This window comes from Artemia sp. Qi Xiang Cuo, chromosome 12 (genome assembly GCF_049724085.1).
Source record: "Artemia sp. Qi Xiang Cuo chromosome 12, ASM4972408v1, whole genome shotgun sequence".
Lineage (NCBI taxonomy): Eukaryota > Metazoa > Arthropoda > Branchiopoda > Anostraca > Artemiidae > Artemia > Artemia sp. Qi Xiang Cuo.
The window spans coordinates 50,515,779-50,538,095 of record NC_142805.1 but is presented as its reverse complement, the minus strand read 5'-3'; the positions used below and the strand labels follow the sequence as shown (position 1 = coordinate 50,538,095).

Sequence of the window (22,317 nt, the reverse complement as noted above, 5' to 3'; positions counted from 1 at the left end):
TTCAACCTCCTTCTCAGCATACCATAAAAGTTTCAAAATAATACACTAATTCATTCGTGAGACATTGCAGATACACCTTTGACAACCATCACGTACTTAGTGTGTGTGAGTTTGTTCAGCATCTCCCTAAACGTTTCTTGAAGGTTTTATCTCAATACCCTGGGCCTTTTTGAAGAACCTCTTTAAAACTTCTGCTCTTTTCTAAACAAACAACCCTATATGTAAACAATGGACAACTTTTTTTTTACATGTTATCCCCAGAGGCATAGTTATTGGATTTTTTGACTATTCGGAAAAAAAAAACCTAAAAAAAGACTAGGGGAAGGCGGGTTGACCTCCAATAACTTTTAAACATCCCCCCCTCAACATGCTTGAACTTCTCCCCTTAATACCTTAGCCCTTTAGGACACATTCAGGGTCATACATCTCCCCTTTCCTAGTTATAAATCCTGTATGTAAACCACAAGAGTATTACACAATTTACAAACCTCGTTCTAGGGTACGGATGGCATGGCATCCACGGAGGAATAGTTATTTGACCTCTTGAGTATTTAAAACAAAATTGTCATTTCAGAATTTCGATAAGTATTTAGGGGAGAGAAAACTAAAATGAGCAAGGGAGGAGGCTTGTTGCAATCTAATCACTATTTAACCTTCTTTCCCCCCTACCCGCAACATGCACTAACATTTTCAACATAATACGCTTCACTGTTCCTGGGCTGTTGCTGATGCGGCCTATTGACAACCAGCTTGCTCGGATTGTGTTTTGATTTTGTTCAACATGTCCCTAAACATTTCATTGAATTTTATCTTAATACTCTTAGCGTTTTTGGATACCTGGAAGCAAACATAGCCTCCAATAACAAATCCGATATATAAACAATTGGCGATTTGCACAAATTGAAGTCCTTACCGCAGGCGCACTGGGGGGTGATGTAGTCCCCAGAGGCATAGAATTTGACCAACAAAATAGATATTTAAAAATTTTGAACAAAATATATATCTAAAAATTTTGATCAGATGACCTTAGGGGGAGGTCAGATAAAAGGGCATGGGGGAGGCGAGGTTACCCTCCAAATATTTTTCAATATACCTTTTAACATACCCTGAAAGTTTCAACTTAATTCCCTCAGCTGTTCCTGAGATAATATTAATAAGTCCTTGTGACAACCAGCATGCACATAGTGTGTTTTGATTTTTTTTTCAGTCTCCGCTCAACATTTCTGGAAAGTATTGCATTAATATCTTAAGGCCCTTTGAAGACCCGGGATCATACATGCCCCTTTTTCCTCATAACAAACCCTGTATGTAAACAATGGGCAACATTAATAACTTACAGCCGTTGCCCCAGGGGCTGTGGCGTACCATGTCATCTCCAGAACCACCGTTATTTGACCTCTAGACTAGTTTGAACAAAATGGTTATTTCAAAATTTTTACCAAACGTCTTTGGGGAGAGGGCAGTTAAAGAGGGCTTGGGAGGGGCTGCTTGACTTTTGATCACTTTTGATTCTTTAAAAGGACAATAGAACTATCAGTTTCCGATCGAATGAGTCCCCTCTGAAGTTTAATAATACATTGAAGTCTTGTGGTTCTTTACTATAGAGAACGTTACAGCGTTGCCTTTGATATTACTATATTATTCCATGTCATTTTTTCCATTCACACTAATTTGAGATTTTTGCAAGCACCCTAACAGTGCGAACTAATAATATTGCTTTGTAGTAAATTTGCGTACTCGATTATTAAATTCAAAATTTGTTTATATGGGCAATAAATCAAAATAGAAACTTACCATCAGCAAATGTTTATTACCAAATTTACATCATCATTTTAGTTAGCAGTTAAAAACTTACCAAGCTAGAGTTGGTTTTGGAACTCCATTAATAACACAGCTGAAAACAACTTTTTCTTTGAGACCGACAACAGTATCTTTCAGAGCTTCTAGTATAATGGGGGGTTCAGGTTTAATTGGTGCAGCTATTTTAAAGGTTGAAATAGCAGATTTCTGACTTTCTCCAATGGCATTGATTGCTGAAACTCTGAACTTATATTCAACGTTCTTTGTTAAATTTGTAACCTCGCACTGTGTTTCAGTGATATCTACATTTTTATTCACAGCTATCCACCTATAATTAAGAATATAAAATTTAACAGATATCATTTGATTTAATAAACTTTCTTACGGAACTTCCGTACATTGATAAATAGTAGAGCAAGAATAAAAGGCAATAATCTTGTACATTAAGACGAACAATCGTTAAATGAAATCAAGACTAAAACAATAAAATAACAATATTTAATAATTTCTTGTCATTTTGTTTTATATAGCTTTGATATATTAGGTTATATTAGAGAGCTATCTTGAAATAATTCAGGTCCTATCAAACTAATTAAAGGTTGAGCAAGGTAGAACAAGAATATTCATTAAATTAGCAATGCCGTCAACAGTTTTAATCAAAGACCTTGCATTAATTAAACTTCAAATGTTGGTAAAATTATATTAAGAAAGCCGAGACAAGTTAGAATGAATTATGCAATTTATTATTTTCAAAAAATAACTAAGGATGCAACTGAAATACCATAAGGCTGAGAGTCATTCAAGATTTTCACCTACTTCAACTTGAAAAATGAGACTAATAGGAATAAACCAATTTAATAGATTTACTCTAGAGAGTCTGGCTCTAAAGCTCTAAAGCCTCAAGCAGAAATGCAATGAGAAAGCAGAAATTTACAATAGGAAATTATAGTATCCTTAAGAAAGGACAGGAAAAAAATGTTTTAGATAAGATAGTAATCCCAAAGTGCGAGAAATTTTAGGAAAAAGCATTAATGGATTTTCTAAATGAAAGACTTTATCTCAACCAAAACTAACATGAAAACTTTCAGAAGCAAGATAATTAAACAGACAATAATTCATGTTATTAAAGTATATATGTAGATTGTTTCTCGAAAACAGCACTGCATTTTTTTTTCCAGAAAAATCGGCATACTAACATTTTCCAGCGTGAGAAAAAGGTCTGGGTAGGTCACGACTTTGGGAAACTTCGTTTCCCTTTCCCCATTAAGATACTACATATTAACTCCAGTAATATATGTTTCATAAATCGTATGCTGACTAAAATTAGAGAGCCTGAAATTAGAGAATTGTCAATCTTATGTTTGACAGTTGGCTTCAGGCTTAAGAAGGGTGAGGGAAAATCGAGAGACAGCTAGCTAAAATAGGAAATGAAAGTTATACTTCCCCTTTTAGCAGTAAATAGATTGTACCAAAGTAACGCGGTGTTTTCTGCCATTTTGTTGCGCAGAACAACAATTTTGCCCTAAAGAGGGCCAAAAAATTATCAAATAAATCCTGAGATGGCTAATAGATTTGTAACGACCGAAAACTTATACAATAAGCTCCCTAGTTTCAGATAGAGTAATGATGCACGGTGGTGAATTCGTCCCTAAGGATGTTAATAGTACATACAAAATAAACACTTAAGATGGACATTATTTTAAAGCTTCATTTAAACAAGTTGGTTAATTTGAGGCTTGATATAATTATATAGAATGGTGAATAGTTACCAATCAGCTATTATGAAGGAGGGCCTACGTATCATTGTGTAGATGATAGAGTGTTTCAGAAGCCTAAAACAGTGCAATAATATGCGAAAATCTACGAGCCTTCTGGTAAATATAGAGGGAGGTTTGGACTTCTAATCTTTCTTTTTTGGACTAGGAATGTAATATGGGGGCTGCAGAGGAATAGCTCCCCCTTTGTTACAGATAAAAAAAAACTACCTCCTTTATAGCTAAAACAATTGCCTATACCATGTTAAATATAACAACTGGTACAAAAGGTGGAGAGGTGGGAAGAGGTTATGTGTACTACAAAGAAATTTCGCAGAGAAAGAGAGGGGGAGTTCCACCAGGAGCTTCATTTTATTAAAATTCAAGTAGGAATAGCCTCCTTTTCCTACTTATTTGTTGTTTTAATGTCTTCTTGCGTCCCGAAGTCCTTGCTTTGTTAGCCTCCCTTCTGGTGTCTAATTGCACATGAAAATTTGCATAGTTTTAGAAACAGGATTTTAACTCTGCTGAAAAAGGGTGTTGTCTCGATGGAATTATGCAATGAAATTCAACATGTACAAGAGCCTTAAAGCTACTATAGACAAAATAAGAGTTTTCTTACTTTTCTCGAGAAACATGGTCAATCACGCAACCAAACCTAGTCTTTTACCGCAAATTGTCAAAAGAGGAGTTATTCAAATAAAAAACTAGAAATGCAGAATAATCACCGGGAAAAAAGAAAAAAAAACAACAAATAAACGCCCATCAGTGACTATCCTTCCCGGAAATAATGCAGAATTTTGTATTTTCGTAGATAGTGCCTTGAACCCCTCCACTATGTGGCTCTCTAATATGCTAATCTGCTTTGGCTATAGCCGAAAATCTGTTTTGTTCTCTAATCTGCTTTGGCTACAGCCAAAAAAAAATTTTTGAGAAAAATGTGTATCAAGCCTAATAATTCTTTTTTAGGCTTGAATCTTATTATAAAACAAGCTAATCTTATTCTATGTTAGGTTCTTATAACGTTTGCCACGTTCCTAAGCTTTAGTACATCTATTTATTATCTTATGTAATTGGACTAAACATAAACCTTATTTTAATCTGATTCTGTAGCGCCTCAATCTCGATATTAGTTGGACGTTTCACTTTATGAAAAGTTTGATGTGTCTATGATAGCTTATAATATAAAACAGCGGGTCACTGCTAAATAACAGTATATTCAGGCCTTTTAAAGAAAACAACAGCGACCGATGGTCAAACTCACTTTTTCGACGATTTTTCACAGTATTCAAGCTTGTAAAGGGTAATATCTGATCCCCCATCATAATCAGGAGCCTTCCAATGCAGTGAAATTGAACTATCTGTAACTGAGAGGCTTTCTGGAGCACCAGGTACGGATGGTTTTTCTGCAAATATAAGTAGTTTTCCAAAAATTTAAATGATTTTATTTATTTATGCATATAACTTAATTCAAATTGCTTGTCACTACAAAATACATAGATAAGGATAAACTTTAAAAATAAGAAAAGAAAAGCCAGTAAACATGGATAGTAATAAAAAATACATAACAACAGTAAAAGGCACTTTAGTGCAAGTAAAGAAGTGAGGAGTAAGGAAAAAAAGAGAAAAATACGTTATCAGCGAGATATCGGATAAGATGATGGTCATTTGACATATGCGCATAAACTCGTATACCTGACAGTTTTCTGTAATGTATCTCTAATTTATAAATTATATTAGAGACACATTAATTACTCACAAGAAACTAGTTTCTGTGCAAGGTAGAATACAGAAGATATTTACATCATTCAAAATAATTATTTATGTGCATTGTGTTTGAGTTTACACTGTTAAGAAACAGGAAAAAGACCTCTAAAGTATAAAATGGTCGCAAAAAGTCAAGTAAAGTTTGGCCAGAGCCTGGCCAACTCTGGCCAGACTTTTTCAAGTTTTTCTTTTATTTGTTTTTTACTAAGATTAGAAACAATCCGCTGACATATTTAACTATAGAGTCTTAAATAAATAGAAAGTAGGGGTAGGAAAAAAAATATATTGAAACTGAAAAAAAGGCTCGGGCTACACTGTAGTGCTCCTTGAGTAAACACCGAAATGGCTCTGAATAATTATTATTTTTTTGTTTCCAGGCCGCTTCGTAAGGATGGCGTTAGCCGAATAGTCTAAGAGCGTTAAGGTGGAACTTCCAGGGAATAATAAGGGGGATGTCAAACTAAATCAAAAGACAATAAGTACATCCACGTTGTGAAAAGGGTGTACCTGCAATATGGTAGGAACGTCTAAGGCTCTTAAATTAAAAATTCAAGGGAATGTTGAAAGGAACGTTAAACTAAATCAAAACACGCTATGTACATCTAAGTTTTCAAAGGGTGTATCCTTAAATCTAAAGAACGGCTATGGGTGTTAATTTGAAACTTTGAGGTTATATTTAGGGGACATGGAACTATATCAAAAGACACTATATACATCCCTGTTATCAAAAAGCCGTATCTGCAATATCCCAGGATCAGCTTAGAGTATTAAGATGAAAGTTTCAGGGAATGTTGAAGGGGATTTTAAATTTAATTAAATGACACTTAGTGCATCCAGCTTGTCCTTGTATATCTCACGAACGACTAAGAGCACCATATTCAAATTTTCAGAAGCTTTGAGAGGAACGTTGAACAAAACTAAAAGATGCTGTCAGCATCCAGGTTTTCAAAAGGGAGTATCTATAATATTTCTGAAACAACTCGCAAAATTAAGTTGAAAATTTCAGGGGGCGTTGCATTAAATCAAAAGACACTATCTGCACCTAGATTGTCACAAGGGCGAATCCGTACTATTCCGAAAGCAGCTAAGGGTAGGTGGATCTTTTAGCAAATGTTGAGGAAAATGTTAAAGTAACAAAGACACTATTTGCATCCAGGGAGTGAAAAGGGAACATCTACAATATATCAGGAACGGCGAAGGGATTCTAAGTTGAAACTTTGAGACAATAATGCTGGGCAATGTTGCACTAAATCAAAGGACACTATGCATATAATTTTGTCGAAAGGGCACTTGTGTTGCCTTTTAAGAAAGACTAAAAGGCCCAAATAAGATTTTACGAATACTAACATTTAGCTAGGACGGATTTGAGCCAGTAATATGTTTCGTAAAAGTGGCTGAAAAATTCTATTAAAATTATAATTGGCTCAAATTAGTGGAGGCTAAGTTAATAGAAGAAGGCTACTAGTAAAATTTCATTCTGAATGGGCCTTAAGGATATTATTTTGAAATTTTCAGGGAATATTGAGGAGGATTTCAAAATAGTGAGGGGGGTTACACAGACACTACGTGCATCCATGTTGTCAAAAGGGTGTATCTGCAATGTCTCAGGAACGACTAAAGCTATCAAGTTGAAACTTTCAAGAAATTTTAAGGAAGATGTTGAACTAAATCAAAAGACTATCTGAATATAAGTTATCAGGAAGGCACATGGGCAATATGTCTGGAATCCTTAATCGTAATAACTTCAAACTTTCAAGACATATTGAGGGGGAACTTCAAACTAGATTCAAGTACACCCTAGGATCTTTGGATTTAAGCAAAAGACTCTATGTGCATCAAAGTTGTCAAAAGGGCATAGCAGTGATGTTTCAAGGACATCTAAGGGCAATAAGTCAAAACTTTTGGGAAAAGCTAGGGAGGATGGTGAACCAAATCGAAAGCCACTGCGGGAATCAAGGTTACCATAAGGGTGCATCTTAAATATCTCACGAATGGCAATTGGTATTAAGTTGAAACCTTCAGGAAATCTTGAGAGGTATGTTGAGTTAAATCAAAAGACATAATGGGCATCCAGGTTTTCAAAAAGGTTAATTGAAACTTTAAGAGAATGTTTAGGGTGAAGTTGAACTAAATCAAAAGATACTATATGCATTCAGGTTGTCAAAAGGGCGTATCTTTGATATGTCAGAAGCGTTCTGACTATGCAGTTCCTTTTTAATTTCACTAGTAGTGATTTAAAACGAATAGTTCCATTCGTTTTAAGTTTGAACTGTTCATTTTTTTTTTTTTTTTGCTTAATTCTATCGTATTTGGTTTAATGTGGTTCTTTACTGTTCCTTTAATTTTTTTTTTTTTTAGAAAATGGTTTTGGAACTTTACTTGCAAAATATTTAAAATTTAAAATTGTATTTTAAAATCGACCATAGAGTAATGCTAGACATTAATAAATAAAAATAACGATTCCTCCTTCCGTTAATTAGACCAAACGCTGTGTCTTCCTTTTTGTTTGAGCAAAATTTAACTCTGTGTCTCCAATGAATAAAAATCGTCAATTGACTTAGTTGAGACCCTGTGCTTTTAGTACTTAAGGTGTATGTTCCTTGCGAAACATACTATTTTGCATTTTAGCAAATTTGTTAAGGGCTTCAAAAATATCAAAAAGAATTCGGGGTTCAGAAGAAACCCTGTTCAAGGATATGATTCATTGTGGCCTCTGAAGCGGCCAAACATGAATATGATCAGTGAGTTAAGCTATTTTTCTGGCCAATATTCCTATAGCAGCTATGATTCTATAGTAGCGAATTAAGATATAAAGATTATACAACCTTTGTCAACTGATTGAATCAAGAATTATCAACGAGGATCCAGTATTTCTATGTAAATCCCAAAACATGACTAGAAAAATAGTCAAAGAACAAGCAATATCTTTATTTTTTATTTTACTTATTTTGGTATGGGGAAGTACAAATTTAATTCTTTAAATAGCACGAGATAAATTTTAAATTGCCTGGATTTGAGACCTCAGTTCCAGAATAATATGTACACTCTGCCAAGTAAAATTATAGGAAGCCATAACATACCAAGAAGCTGTAAGGTGACATCAATAGACACATCCCCACAAGCATTGGTCATTTTGCATGTGTACGTGCCACAATCTACTTCTTCTACTGAATGGATTGTGATTGAGACACAGTCACTTGATATTGTTGGAACAATCTTGAAAATTGTACAAAGAATAATATTACTGACAGAGCAAAGTATAACAACTAATTATCAAAACAGTTTTGAAAGATAGAGAGCGAGAGAGGGAGATATATATATAAGGAGAGACATAGAAATAGAAAGAGAGAGAAGCAGAAATTGATAAAAGGATAGATAAGTAGAGAGAGAGTGAGAGAGAGAAAGAGAGAAACAGTGAGTGAGAGACAGAGAGAAAGACAGGACAACTAAGGTGAGGTAAAAATCCTATGCTAAACAAAAGCTGGTGTCTGGTAATTTTTGTGTTCTAAAAAAACAACTGTACAGACAACAGATTTGATACAAAAATAAATTCTAAAAATCTATGCAGATCTTAAATATTCTTCAGCCGATAAAAGAAAATCATATCAATTTCATACCAATAATTTTCCAAACGCCTGGGGAAATATTTCAAAAACTAAGATCTTTCGTAGTGCATCAGCCAAAAAATTTTGTCTTTTCACCAAAAAATAGAAGCACATAATTTACCGCTAGTGGCTCAGTAAATCTTCAGATATTCCTCAGCAAAAAGCTGTGAAACCGGGGTTCGGTCTTTACCAAAGATCTGTAGCTTGGCGTATGGAAAGTGAGATTTCCAATTGAAATCTAGCTAGCGGAATTCTCTTGCGTGTAAAACATCTCGAGTGCCAGAATGATCCTTACTGCATTGGCTTTTTATGTAATTCAACAGCGATTAATGAAAACTATCTAAGTCACAGTTTCATAATTTTACAGCAAAGTAATTTTTTTCTATCAAGAAACAACCACTGAAACAATTTGATAATTATTTCATGCCTTAGGGTAGTATTGGTAATTGAAAGCTGTTAGAAAGTTTCCTTTTCAATTTCCAACTGATGTTTTGAAAGCATATTATTCAATTTCGATAATCCAAATATCCGTCGTATTTTCTGGAATAAGGTAATGCTTTGGCAGCACCAATTGATATGCCGCAATTTCACATATGAACATTTCAACAGCTCAGGTGGTGTTGGCTAGACACTATTCAGATTAGATGTGATAATTTTGAACCTCAAACATCCAAAACAGATCAGGGTAATTCACCAGTTGCTAAATATTTATTATCGTATTAAGTCAATACGACATATGGTTTGGTTATACTTTATGTTAACTGAACAACTACGTCAGTTAAAGAGTGCTAGACTTCTCATATGGAAGAAGACTATCTGAGGATAGAAAAACACATGACTTACCCATAAAGATATTAAGTCAGTGGGAGTAATTAAAAAAAAAAAACGTCGATGACAGGCCTGGACATTGTACGGAGATTAATATGTCCATTCAAATGCCCAGAACTTTATTGAGAAAAGGGTAAGGTCATTCGATGAACCCTCGGATGGATTGCATATGACACAATTAAATATTTAAAATTCAAATTTGTTTACCTTTCTGGTTTTCTTCAACGGCTGATTGTTAAAGAACCATTGAGATTTAGGCTGGGGTTCAGCAGTGTAAGGAATGTTGAAAGTAATGTCGTCTCCTTTCTTAACCTTTTGGACGAGTTTGACATTCTCCTCCTGAACTTTAGGGGCCACTTGGAGTGCTGAAAAGAGACACAATATTTATTGAAAACTAATTCAATTCTTCTTATTAAAGTATTTTATGGAATACAATGTAATTATTTCTTTTCAGTATCTATCTTATTATAACAGAGTTAGAGAAATTTTTTTTAATCTACTTACAGAACAGACACCTAGATAGAGGGGTGTGGGAATATTATTAAGGATGGAGCACAAATTTGGAGGAAGGGCCAAAAACATTGAAAAATTGCAAATATTTCAAAATTTTTGGTCAATGTCCTGAAGTACTCCCTTTTTGCGTCCCCTTCTACAAATATGACAAGTAAATAAGGACCTAGATCAAATAGCTTATTGCTGGAAATCTGCAGATGCAATTTTGGATTGGGTATGACGATTCAGATTTTGTTACTTTGCTATTTTAAAAAGGTATAGATATGTTTAAAATAAAGTCTCCTAAATGGGACAAAAGCTATTTCCTAGACTTATTTTAGGTGTTAAGAACAGGGGAAAAAAACTCTCCTGATTCATATATGAAGTTCTTTGGACCAAGTCGCTCTTATTATTTTCATCGCGAGTACAGTCAATTTTTCGTTTTTAATCACTTGTTAAATAAAAAAAACAAGTTTTTTTTAACTGAAAGTAAGGAGCGACATTAAAACTTAAAACGAACAGAAATTGCGCCTCGCTCTTTACGCTAAAATTTTTTATTGTTTTAAAAAATAATGTTGTGTGACAGAGTCAAACTTTAGCATAAAGATCGAGGCGCTGAGGAGGGGACAACCCCTTTCATATACGGAATAATTTCTGTTCGTTTTAAGTTTTAAGGAGCGACTTTAGAAAGTCGCTCTTTATTTTCAGTTAAAAAAAACTTGTTTTGTTAAATTTAATTTCTGAACGTTGTTTAATTAATGCAGCTTTGATTTATGCTCGCCGTACATGAATAATTAGAATGAAATTTGCATATTAATTTTATTGTTTTGGCTAAATGGCTTTCTCGAAATTTTATTGTGACGTAACTTACGAATTAACTTATTTAACGAACTTCTATATTTGTATATTTTTAGTACGTATATTAGGGAGTTTACCCCTAATCAATACCTCGCTCTTTACGCTTAAGTTCGAATTTTTGTTCGAATCACAAACCCCTAAATCACAAAGCCCGGTTTAAGTTTTAATGGTGCTCCTTACTTTCAGTTGACAAAAACTTGTTTTTTTTTATTTAATTTCTGATTGTTTTATAAATAATGCTGGGAAATCCGCCGCCCCCTTCATAGAAATGTCCCTTCCCCCAAAGAAAAATCCTCCATGGAAAGATCCTCCCCCAGCCCCCCCCCCCCCCCCCCCCCAACCAGAAAAAAATCCCTCCTGAAACGTCTGTATACTTCCCATTTATCAATACTATATGTAAACAAATGGGCAAAGTTCATAACTTGTAGCCCTTTCCCCGGGAACTGTGGGGGATGAAGTCATCCTTAAAGACATATTTATTAGATTTTCGACAATGCTGAAAAAAATGGCTATCTTAAAATTTTGATTGGGTGACTTCGGGAATAATGAGCGTGGGAGGGGGCCAAGTTGCCCTCCAGTTTTTTTGGTCACTTAAAAAGGGCACTAGAGCTTTTAATTTTCGTTCAGATGAGCCCTCTCACGATATTCTAAGACTACTGGATCGATACGATCACCCCTGGGAAAACAAAAAAACAAACAAATAAACACGCATCTGTGATCTTTCTTCTGGCAAAAAATACAAAATTCCACATTTTTGCAAATAGAAGCTTGAAACTTCTATATTAGAGTTCTATGATACGCTGAATTTGATGGTGTGGTTTTCGTTAAAGCTCTATGACTTTCAAGGGATGTTTCTCCCTTTTTTCGAAAATAAAACAAATTTTCTCAGGCGCGTAACTTTTGATGAGTAAGACAAAACTTAATGAAACTTATATATTTGAAATCAGCATAGAAATTACGGTTTTTCTATTGGTATCAAAATTACGGTTTTTAGAGTTTTGGTTACTAATGAGCCGGGTCGCTCCTTACTTACAGTTCGTTACCACGAACTGTTAGATAGATTTTTTTTTGTGGTTTGTTCTCGGGAAAGCGATTTGCTATTTTTTTTGTTTTTTTTTTTTACTTTTTGGTGTCCTCCCAAATATGCAGCAAGACATAGGTATACATTAGTGTCCAAGTTACCATATGCAATTTCCCTTTTTTCTTACTGCAATTTTTTGTCTTACTTTTAATCTCTTCGTATATGTTTTTGCCCCCTTAATTCTTGAATAAATGAAAATAGAGAAGATCTGTAGAGCTATAAAAAAGAGAGAGAAACACAAATTATGTCGTGGTTTGGGTGTCATGATGCACAAATAAACAGGTATAACGATAGAAATTGTAAGTCTAACATACCTTCAACAACTAAAGTTGAACTAGTCTTCAGTTTTCCAAGCTTACAAATATATTTATCAGCGTCATCAAGTTGAGATTCTTTAATTACCAAAGTTCTTGTTGCACCATCGACACTAATCTTGTAGCGTTCAGACTGGCATATTTTGGTCTTGTTTCTAAAGGAAATTAGGAACAATAAATATTGCTTTTGAAGCATCCTGAATTGCAGAGTCCAAAAGAGGAAAGAGAATTGATACCTGAAGTAAAGTAAAATCGGATCTCGGTTTCAGTAGCTTGAAAGACTATGAAATAATTTTATCAAAGGGATGTTCATAACCTGCCCTACTAAATGAATCAAGAACAATGGATGGGTCGAATTTGTTTTAATATATCTTAAAAAACTTTTAAGATATGTAATCTTGGTAGATATTGTAATCTTGATAAGAAGATATGCAATCTCTCAAGAAACTATTTTTCAATAAGTAGTTTCTAATTTTTCCAAAATATGACTTAATTTTTCCTTTTCTCAAATGCACAAATATTCGGAATTCAGGCCTTTTGATACTATAATTGTGTTTGTCTCATCTTAGCTATCATGGAAAAAAATATCTTCGATAAACCACTGTTTAATAATGCCAACCGAAAAGTCAAAATGTTTTTGTTTTCGTTTTCGTGTTAAATTTATGCTGGGTCATGTACGGCCTTTTGAATAAAAGCAGCCAACCGGTGACTATATAAAAAAATATAATAAAAATGATTAGAGCGGCAAAAGTTTTACCCGGCATAGCTTACGAACATAATTTTTATGATACAAGTAGTTCTTGAATGAAACTAAAAATGTAAGTTACAACGAATGAAAAAAAAATATAACCTATATTATGATGTTAGTGATATTGATGGCATCACCGTCAATATATAATGGCGTCATCCCATAAGTTTTCAAAATGTTGTCGGATCGAAACATATGCTAAAGAACATAGAAGACTTGAATTGTGTTATTTGTGCAATAGGAAACTGACACAAGAAAAAGTACCACAGTGTGGCAATTGTGGAATTTATTTATGCAGTATTCAAATTATCGAATCCTCCTTACGTTTTTGTAGAAAATTATACTCAGATAGAGGATTAACAAGACCTAATTAAGACAATTTCGAGTAGATTGCCAAACTTGAAGTTGAAAAAAGCAGACACGCATCAATGACCAAGGCAATAATCTTCTTGTCTCTGTTAAACCAGAAACTGTTTATGGCAAAAAAAACTGAGTGCTGATTTGCACGAAAGCTTTGCGACAGTTTTTGAACAAGTCAAGAAGTATAGTAAAGAATGAACTCTGTCAAATAGTAACCAAAATATTTAAATACAATGAGAAGTTTAAATATTTGCAGTACTATAAGATACAACAACCTACTTGGATCATATCAAAACACTATATAACGCTGAACATAATGCTACATCAATGCTTTTCAGTTACTAGAGCATATTGGCTATGGAAATTTCCTCTGGAGAAGATGGATCGAAGTTCAAGTCAATCGGTAGTAATGGTGAAGGATTTGTCGTCAACTGCTCTTAGTTTTAGAGTTTTCTGGAGATTCCACTGTGCCTAAGCTAAGTTCTCATGTGTAGGTTTCTTTGCAATGTTCAATGGTAAACAGATCTTCTAGGTCAAAATGGGGAAAAAGGGAGCAAGACAAAACACACAAAAACTTAGTTATTATTATTTCACCATTAAAGTAATAAATAAAGGTTATACGATAGCGAGGGAAATTCTAAGACTTAATAAGCATAGGTACAATCTTGAGATACAGATGTTCCATGGCTTAATATCCCATGATATAAATTATTTTTCTTTAGGTTATCTGTTCATCCAAAGGATTCAACATTCTATTGTGTAATACAAAATAGTAATAAAGTATGCAAATATTAAAAAAAGAAAGAAAAAGGAAGTATAGGAAGAAATTATTGTGCAGTATAGTAAGATTTGGAATTCTCTCAACTAATTGGTCCTAAAATAGGATCTTCTTATTGAGTTCTAAATACAGTTTCGAACAGCTCAATTTTTTTAGGACCTTTCCTATACAGAGATCATTTAAAAGACATAAACTCAAAGACATGAATTTTCACAAGCTTTTCCATATAAGGATTTGGTACAAATTGAACTGCCTAGCACAGATTAAACATTCAACCTTTTTTTAATGGGTACCAACATGGAGAAAAGAGGAGAGTTTTTTTGAGACGTAAGTATTTAAGAAACATGATTAAAGAAAATAATACTAGATGAGTCTGAACTAAGAAATATTTAAAAACAAGCAAAATGAATGAGTAGATAACATACTATTAAGGTTTGTAGAGCTTAAACAGGCAAACATAGAGGAATTTTTTCAAGGATCCGGCAAATAATAAAATACGTTATTTAAATCTAAAAACCATTAATAGAAACAATTAGTAATATTTGTACAATTCATGGAGGGGGAGAGGGGCGGGGTATATAAATCTGAAGACCCCCCTCTATTGTATGAGTGGCTAAGCCGAACAGTAATCAGAGGATTTAGGATTATTAACATTTCTGTCCATAGACTTATCGTTAAAGAAATATTTTTGTTGCGATGCTTTTCATTTTAGTTGCTGCAACGTCACAGAATTTGCCCCTGACCTCTTCCTGTCTTACCCTGTCGACGAGCCTGAGCACGAATAACAAAACTGTGTCCCTCCTAAAATATAGGTACCTGAGCCTTACTAAATTTCATGGGGGGGGGGCGGGGTATATAGATCCATAGATAATCTTCTCCCTCCCCTTATTGTGTAAGTACCTGAGCCAAACAGTAATAGGAGGAGTTAAGATCTTTGTCTTATACATGATACATCTATGAGCTTATCGCTAAGGGAGAAGTTCTGTTTCAAGCATTTTCTTATAAGTGGCTGTAAGGTTATACGATTTGCACCTTTTGCACCAAATCCCTTCTCTCTCCCACACTGTGAAAGGGCTTGAGCGTTAATAACCAAATATAGATTTATGGAATTTTTTTACCTATACCATGTCACCTCTGCGTCTTCCTGTGATACGGCAACAGTAAAAGTGGCTTCGCTGCCTTTCATGGCACTGATAATTTCTGGCAGTCTTCCAGTGAACTCAACAGCTGGGGCTAAACAAAGAAGTAATTAAAGCTAAATTATTTCTTAAAATTAATTATTGACGAATTTAATGATACACACAACAAACATTTACTCTATAGGTAAAATTATACACACTTACTTTTCAATATTCCAATCAGTCGTATGTAGTCATCGATTTGTGGTGGCTGGAGTTACCTCTTACACAGGATAATCGCTATTCACATTTTGGCTTACTAATTTTGAATTTACTCATCAAAAGTTATGCTTCCATAAGAGGCCTCACATTTATTTATTGTTCAATTTGTTAAAAGATCCCTCTGTATCTTATTAAGGGGCTGGTTTTATTTTACTCCAACGTATACAAAAAATGTAGGTCTTAGAGTCACTTGACTAGCCTACTTATTCAGTTATTTCTTTCTATATTTTTCAAATCGTCTCATCTACACGATAAAGGAACAAATAATAATAGCAAATCGAGTGGCATGTATTTTCGAGATAAGATCCTAAATCTGATCCCATGTCAATGAGATTGATTGGCGTTATAGAGATCAGACGAAGAGAAAGATTGTCAGCCACTCAGTGCATTTTTGATTTTTTTTAGTTTCTTGCTGCACCTTAAATACATTACGATTTTGATTTGTAATATTTAAAAGTTAATAGTTGACATTTTATAGTTACCTTCAACCCTAAGATTAGCAGAGGAGCTGACATCGCCAACAGTGCAAGATATTTCGCAAGAATCTTCGATAACGCAGTTTTTAACAGTTAGGCGTTGTTTTTTGCCGTCAATTTCAAGGGTAGTTCTCTGGTCGAACGTAATTTCTTTACCATTTCTAAACCAACGGACAAGCGCATCTCCTTTTGTCAGTTCAACATCGAAAGATGCTGTTTCTCCGCGTCCAATTGCAACATCCTCTAGCTTCTTTATGATTTCCGGCGGTAGTTCTATAAAGAGAAAAGGTGTAAAATAAACATCTAGAATTGCTAACTCATAATTCAGTTTTTACAACGCATTAGAAAGGATATGGAGCACGTAGTTGGTATTCTCGGATACACTAAAAGATCTTAAAAAAACTAACAGCCTACTTGCCAAAGTGAAAGGTTATTTTGATAAGCTAAAACTCACTAAACTGTATAATACAGTGTTCACAACTTATGTATTTTCCATCGTTCGATTTTGGAAGCTCCTAACTAACTGTGAGAAAAAGTGTATCCGTGTGTTTTTTCTCTATTTTGTAAGAATTCTTTTAAAACCTCATTGTGTCTCAAAAACACGTAAATTGTCTGAAAATATGGGATATGGGTTTCAGTACGATACTAATTATTAGAGTTGTGTTAAAATGAGTAATGCGAATGTTGTTATGAGACATTAATTATGAGACATTATCGTTACTGTCCTCGGGAGTGTTATTTCTTTACCTTATAGAAGTTTTTTTTTTAATTTATTTCTCATCGTCCTCTGTCCCGAGTAATTTATGTAGAAGATGCCTAAATATAATATTATCAGTGAAATATTAGGTATGATTCTGACAATTTGGAAGTCTGGAATAAGAGTTGGGGGTGGAAAAGAGCATATGTTTTGAATATACATTGAAAAATCAATGTTTTAATAGGTCATTTCTATTGGTTAGAAAACACTCCTCTGGAGTGTAGAATCAAGAATTTAGGCCTCAAGGGATCCCTCCTTCAGGCGCATTGGGGCAAAATCAAGATTCTGAACCATATTATGCATAAAAACTGATATATTACGAGTCAACACAGTAAAAGCAGTTGGCTTTGTCTCAACAGTTTTTTTTTTTTCCACAAAACAATTCCCCCTTTAAAGTATGAGTAAGTTCATACTAAAAACTTCGAATCAAAATTCGAAATAAATGAACATTGAAAATCAACAAGGGTAAGCTCTAGTGTAGTAGATAATGAGTAAGATGAAAGATGTTCGGGATGAAATTTCGCATGATCAAAGGCTTAATTTAATCCCAAAAGTGCAGACATTGTTTCCTTCAAGGGCCAATATGAGCCCCTATTAAATCTACATAGTGTCTCTTAAAAATCGTCACATATCTTGGATCGACAAGGGAAAAAAAAAACCAGGTTTAGTAACAAAAAGTTAATTTTAAAAATACTCCTATTTATAACAATTTATAGATGTATAGAAAGTTATTCAGATTTCTTTTTCAAAGATATTACTTCTTTTGCCTTCTACTTAACGAGCATATAAGATTTTACAGGAGGAATGTTTAATATTTTGAAGCCACTCCATCCCCTTGTCACCTCTTGAAGAGGTAACGAATCATCCTCAGATCCCCTTTCTCTCCTGTGTAGCTTAAAAGCTACTTTAATTCGAGGTTCAAAAACTTGGAAATATTCGGGAGCCTTTTCCGGAACAAAAAAAAAACAGGTGTTTTTCAATGAAAATAGCAAAAACAAGTTTTTTGCTTTCTATTGTGCGAATTCTTTATATCTTTTTATATTATATCTTATATATTACGTCGTTATATCATAATTTAGTAGTATATTTACAAACTGAATTTTACCCTTTATTTAAGCTGCTAATAGAAAGATATTTTAACAATATTTTTTTAGGATAAAGAGAATTTACAGGTTTAAATTTATATACTCTGGGCTCAACACTTCCAAAGTTGCAGCTCTGGGTCCAAATATAAAGTTTCTTATGTCACTATAAAAGAAAATGAAACTGTATCCAAATTCTTTTCAGTTAGCATAGTGCAGCAAAGTTACAATTTACGTGTAATAGGTGGCTAGAAAATTTGTATAAATCAAAGAAGATCACAGGTTCATATATTGCTCATGGTGAATTTTCTTATTAAAAAATAAGATAAAACTACACAGGTTTTCATAAATCTTGCGAAATTTAGCTTACCAATTACAACAAGTTCAGCTGTACATTCATTCTCACCAAGTGAGCAAGTGTATTCACCTTCGTCATGCACGGAAACGGATCGTATTATAAGCTGCCTTTTCTTTCCCTCCCTCACATGTTCATATTTATCACTCTGTAAATCCAAAGGCTCTCCATCCTAGAAAATTCAAAACACAATTTAGAAACGGCTACACCTTCAACCAACTATTAAATTAATAAATTTTGTAAAGTTAGAAAACTCTAAAGAAGAATTTTTACCGTTGAAAAAATTGTATATATGAACTATGGTCGCGATCTTTTAAGGGCTGAAGAAGGGGCAAAAAAGAGACCATCCAAAAATGTGTAAGAAAAAAAAACTTGGAAATGTAAATACATGTATTGTGTTTCTTAGTAATAAAAGCATATTATCCTATAAAAATCTACTTTTTAAATAGCTTTCAGTATAAAAAGCCACTTTCTATGAATTAAATTAACCTATTGACGTTTTTAAAATATACATAATTGATTCGCTTAATACGGAATGCATTAACCTGCAAAAACTCTTTAACATTATATTTTTTTTATTTTTAGCCACGCATATTAGTAAGAAAAATTTCTCAGCAATGTTACGAATATTGAGGAGGGTTTTCAAATAGTAACAAAGAATAAGGATAGAATTACCCTTTGGGAAAGTCATTTTGAAAAAAGACAAAACCTGAGCTGGTCACAAGAACCTGATGTCAACCATAATTGTTCTTAGTCACAACAAATCTAATTTTAAGGTTAAACACAAGGCCGCATCCACGGGGGGGGGGGTTGGAACCCCCCACCCCAAAATGTTTGTTCGACTCGTAAAAACGCAACAAAAATGAATATAAACAAATTTTGTATGCGTTTTTTTTGTAGCTCCCCTCCCCCCCCGAAAAAATCCTTTTATAACCCCTCCCCCCTGGATACGTTCCTGATTGAACGTAAACCATAAATGGAGTGAATCAGTATTTGATGTGTTTATTAGTGACTTTTTCACTGATGAAACCATTTTTTTAATGTAGCATTTATAAGACTGCTACTTCAAAGTAGCGACTATTTCTGGTATACAAATAAACCAAAACCAGCTTCTTATTCAAGGTGTTTATTGATTCTCATTATTTAAATTAATACAAAACATTTGAAAACTTAGTAATTGAACTAGCTCCCGGTATTGAACTAGCTCTCAAAGGGAATAAACCTGTTTGAACTTTTGAATTGTTTGAACTTATTCTTTAACCTTGAATTAATTAAGTTATTACAGAAGTTGTGCAATTGGAGTGTTTGCCAAATAACGTCATAGCAGTGACAGTTTTTCCTTTTTAATACGGACAATTTGAAAGCAGAAATTTGGGATGTCGGAGTACGATGGAAAAAACTGACAGGCTACCACGTTCCACCGGGCCTCCTCCAATAAGGGTGTCTGCCTCCGCATTACGTGGCCCTGTCTGGTAAAGATAAGTCTATTTTTGATTTATTGATTTTATTTTCATCATGGTACAGTTTCAGAAGGGAGATTTAGCGGTAGCTCGGTTCAAAGGATATCCCCTCTGGCCAGTCCGGATTGTTAACATAACAAATCAAAAAGAGTCTACGCCAAAATCTATTGTTTTTTGCTACGCTTCCTATGACTTTCAGACTGTGGTGGAAGAGAATCTTCTTTCATATAGTGGAAATTATGCTGAAGCTTCGAAAAAAAAACCGCTAAGGGCGTTAACCATGCTTTTCGTGAGTGTGAATGTTCTCCGGATCTTTACTATCGGTTAATAAAAAAGAAAACTGCGAAAGGCGCGGATACTGATTTAACTGCTTTGAGCGAATCATCTGCAATCCGAAAGCAACTTACTTTAGCCCAAGATGAAGTTACAAAGCTTAAATTTGGCCTAGTAAGAGAAATAGAAAAAAAAAGTTCAGGAAAAAGTGGTTTCCGTGACAGGAGTAGCAGGCTCATCGCAACAAGCCGCTCTGAACCCTGAACTGATTGTTTCGGAAATATATGACTCAATCACTCTAGAATACAACACAAAGTTTGAGAAAATAGAAAAACTGTTTTCATCTCTGGATAGCCAGATTCAGTCATTAGAGCTTCGGGTGGCTACCATTGAGCAAAAGCTGGACAAATTCTGGATAAGTCTGGATATTCTGGACAGCATTCAAAAGTCTAAAACGGTTTAGAGACAACAACTGTTCTTTCTGGACATTTACACCCATTTTCTTCACTTTATCAAGAACAGTAGTACCAAGGTCATTTCCGGGGTACTGCTTCACTAAAAAAAAAAAAAAACCCAAAGAATCAAGTAAACGCTCCTGTTCATAATCATCCAGCTTTTGCTCAATGGTAGCCACCCGAAGCTCTAATGACTGAATCTGGCTATCCAGAGATGAAAACAGTTTTTCTATTTTCTCAAACTTTGTGTTGTATTCAAGAGTTGTATTCTACCATTGAGCAAAAGCTGGATGATTATGAACAGGAGCGTTTACTTGATTCTTTAGTTTTTTTTTTTTTTAGTGGAGCAGGACCCCGGAAATGACCTTGGTACTACTGTTCTTGATAAAGTGAAGAAAATGGGTGTAAATGTCCAGAAAGAACAGTTGTTGTCTGTAAACCGTTTTAGACTTTTGAATGCTGTCCAGAATATCCAGACCCCTACGACTGTTGCGCCAGTTATTGTGAAATATGCAACTAAAGATACGGCGTATACTGTTTTCAGAGCGAAATCCAAGCTGGCGAGATCAGGCGTATTTGTCACGGAATATCTTACAAAAATGAAAAAAGCCATTTTTGAAGGTGCAAGAGACAGATATGGTGTAAGAAACGTGTGGTCTGATCGTGGCCGTGAGTAGAGAGGACCCTATAACTCGTGACGGGCACCCCTGCTGCCATCTACAATTTAGTTTAATGCCGACGGGAGTCTCTAGAGTCCCGTCATAGGCAAAGAGTTCCTAGGGAGAACACCTGTGCTGTCAGTCCGACGGGGCACCAAATATGGGCATGAATTCCCCAGGGAGAACACGTTTCCGAGAAATTGATACTTTGATGTATTTTCAAGGAGAATTGTCTCCGGGCGAAGTTTTTTAATGTTTTTGGTGTTCGTCCAGGAGAATTGCTTCCGGGCGAAGTTTATTAATGTCTGACGGATGATGTCAAGGTTGATTGATTTGTCACGAAAGGTGAATTAATTTGTTGTTTCTAAGGGGAATTATTGATCTACGAAAGGCGAATTAATTTGCTGTTTCTAAGGGGAATTATTGGCTCACGAAAGAGGAATTAATTTGTTGTGTCTAAGGGGAATTATTGGTTCAAGAAAGGGGAATTAATTTGTTGTTTCTAAGGGGAAGGTGGGGAAGAGATATATTGATCTAGGACTCGAGAGGGAAAATGGATTTCCGAGAAATTGATTGCGTAACCTAACCTAACCTCATGAGCACGTGACGGGACTCCATATATAGGCATAGAATCCCTCGAGGGGAGAGGATTTCCGAGAAATTTATTGCGTAATCGAAGGGAGAGAATTCCAGAGAAATTGATTACAAAATCGGTAGAACCCTATCAGGAGCTCGTGAAAGGAATCCATTTATGGGCATAGAATGACGTAATCGACTAGGACAAATGGATTTCTGAGAATTTCAGTTCATTTTGGATTTCTTTCGATGAAATACAAGAGTTAGAATATTTCAGTAGTGCTTTGTCATGGTTTACCTTGTCACAGTTACATTCTCTTAATTTTCCAACGTTCATTTTGGATTTCTTTCGCTGAAATGCAAGAGTTGGAATATTTCAGTAGTATTTGGTTGTGGTTTACCTTGTCACAGTTACATTTTCTTGATTTTTCAAAGTTCA

At 34.5% G+C, this 22,317-nt stretch overlaps 1 protein-coding gene across 1 annotated transcript in view; it reads right to left on the bottom strand.

The window, feature by feature from the left end:
* Positions 1-22,317, bottom strand: part of LOC148946230 (uncharacterized) — a 309,809-nt gene that overhangs the window by 42,466 nt on the left and 245,026 nt on the right. The window contains exons 53-60 of the mRNA XM_089097640.1: positions 18,471-18,627; positions 16,268-16,534; positions 15,504-15,618; positions 12,500-12,654; positions 9,962-10,119; positions 8,402-8,537; positions 4,819-4,960; positions 1,856-2,128 (exon numbers count right to left, since the gene is read on the bottom strand). Of these exons, the coding sequence (XP_088953766.1) occupies positions 1,856-2,128; positions 4,819-4,960; positions 8,402-8,537; positions 9,962-10,119; positions 12,500-12,654; positions 15,504-15,618; positions 16,268-16,534; positions 18,471-18,627 (1,403 nt within the window). The remainder of the gene's footprint in view (positions 1-1,855; positions 2,129-4,818; positions 4,961-8,401; positions 8,538-9,961; positions 10,120-12,499; positions 12,655-15,503; positions 15,619-16,267; positions 16,535-18,470; positions 18,628-22,317) is intronic.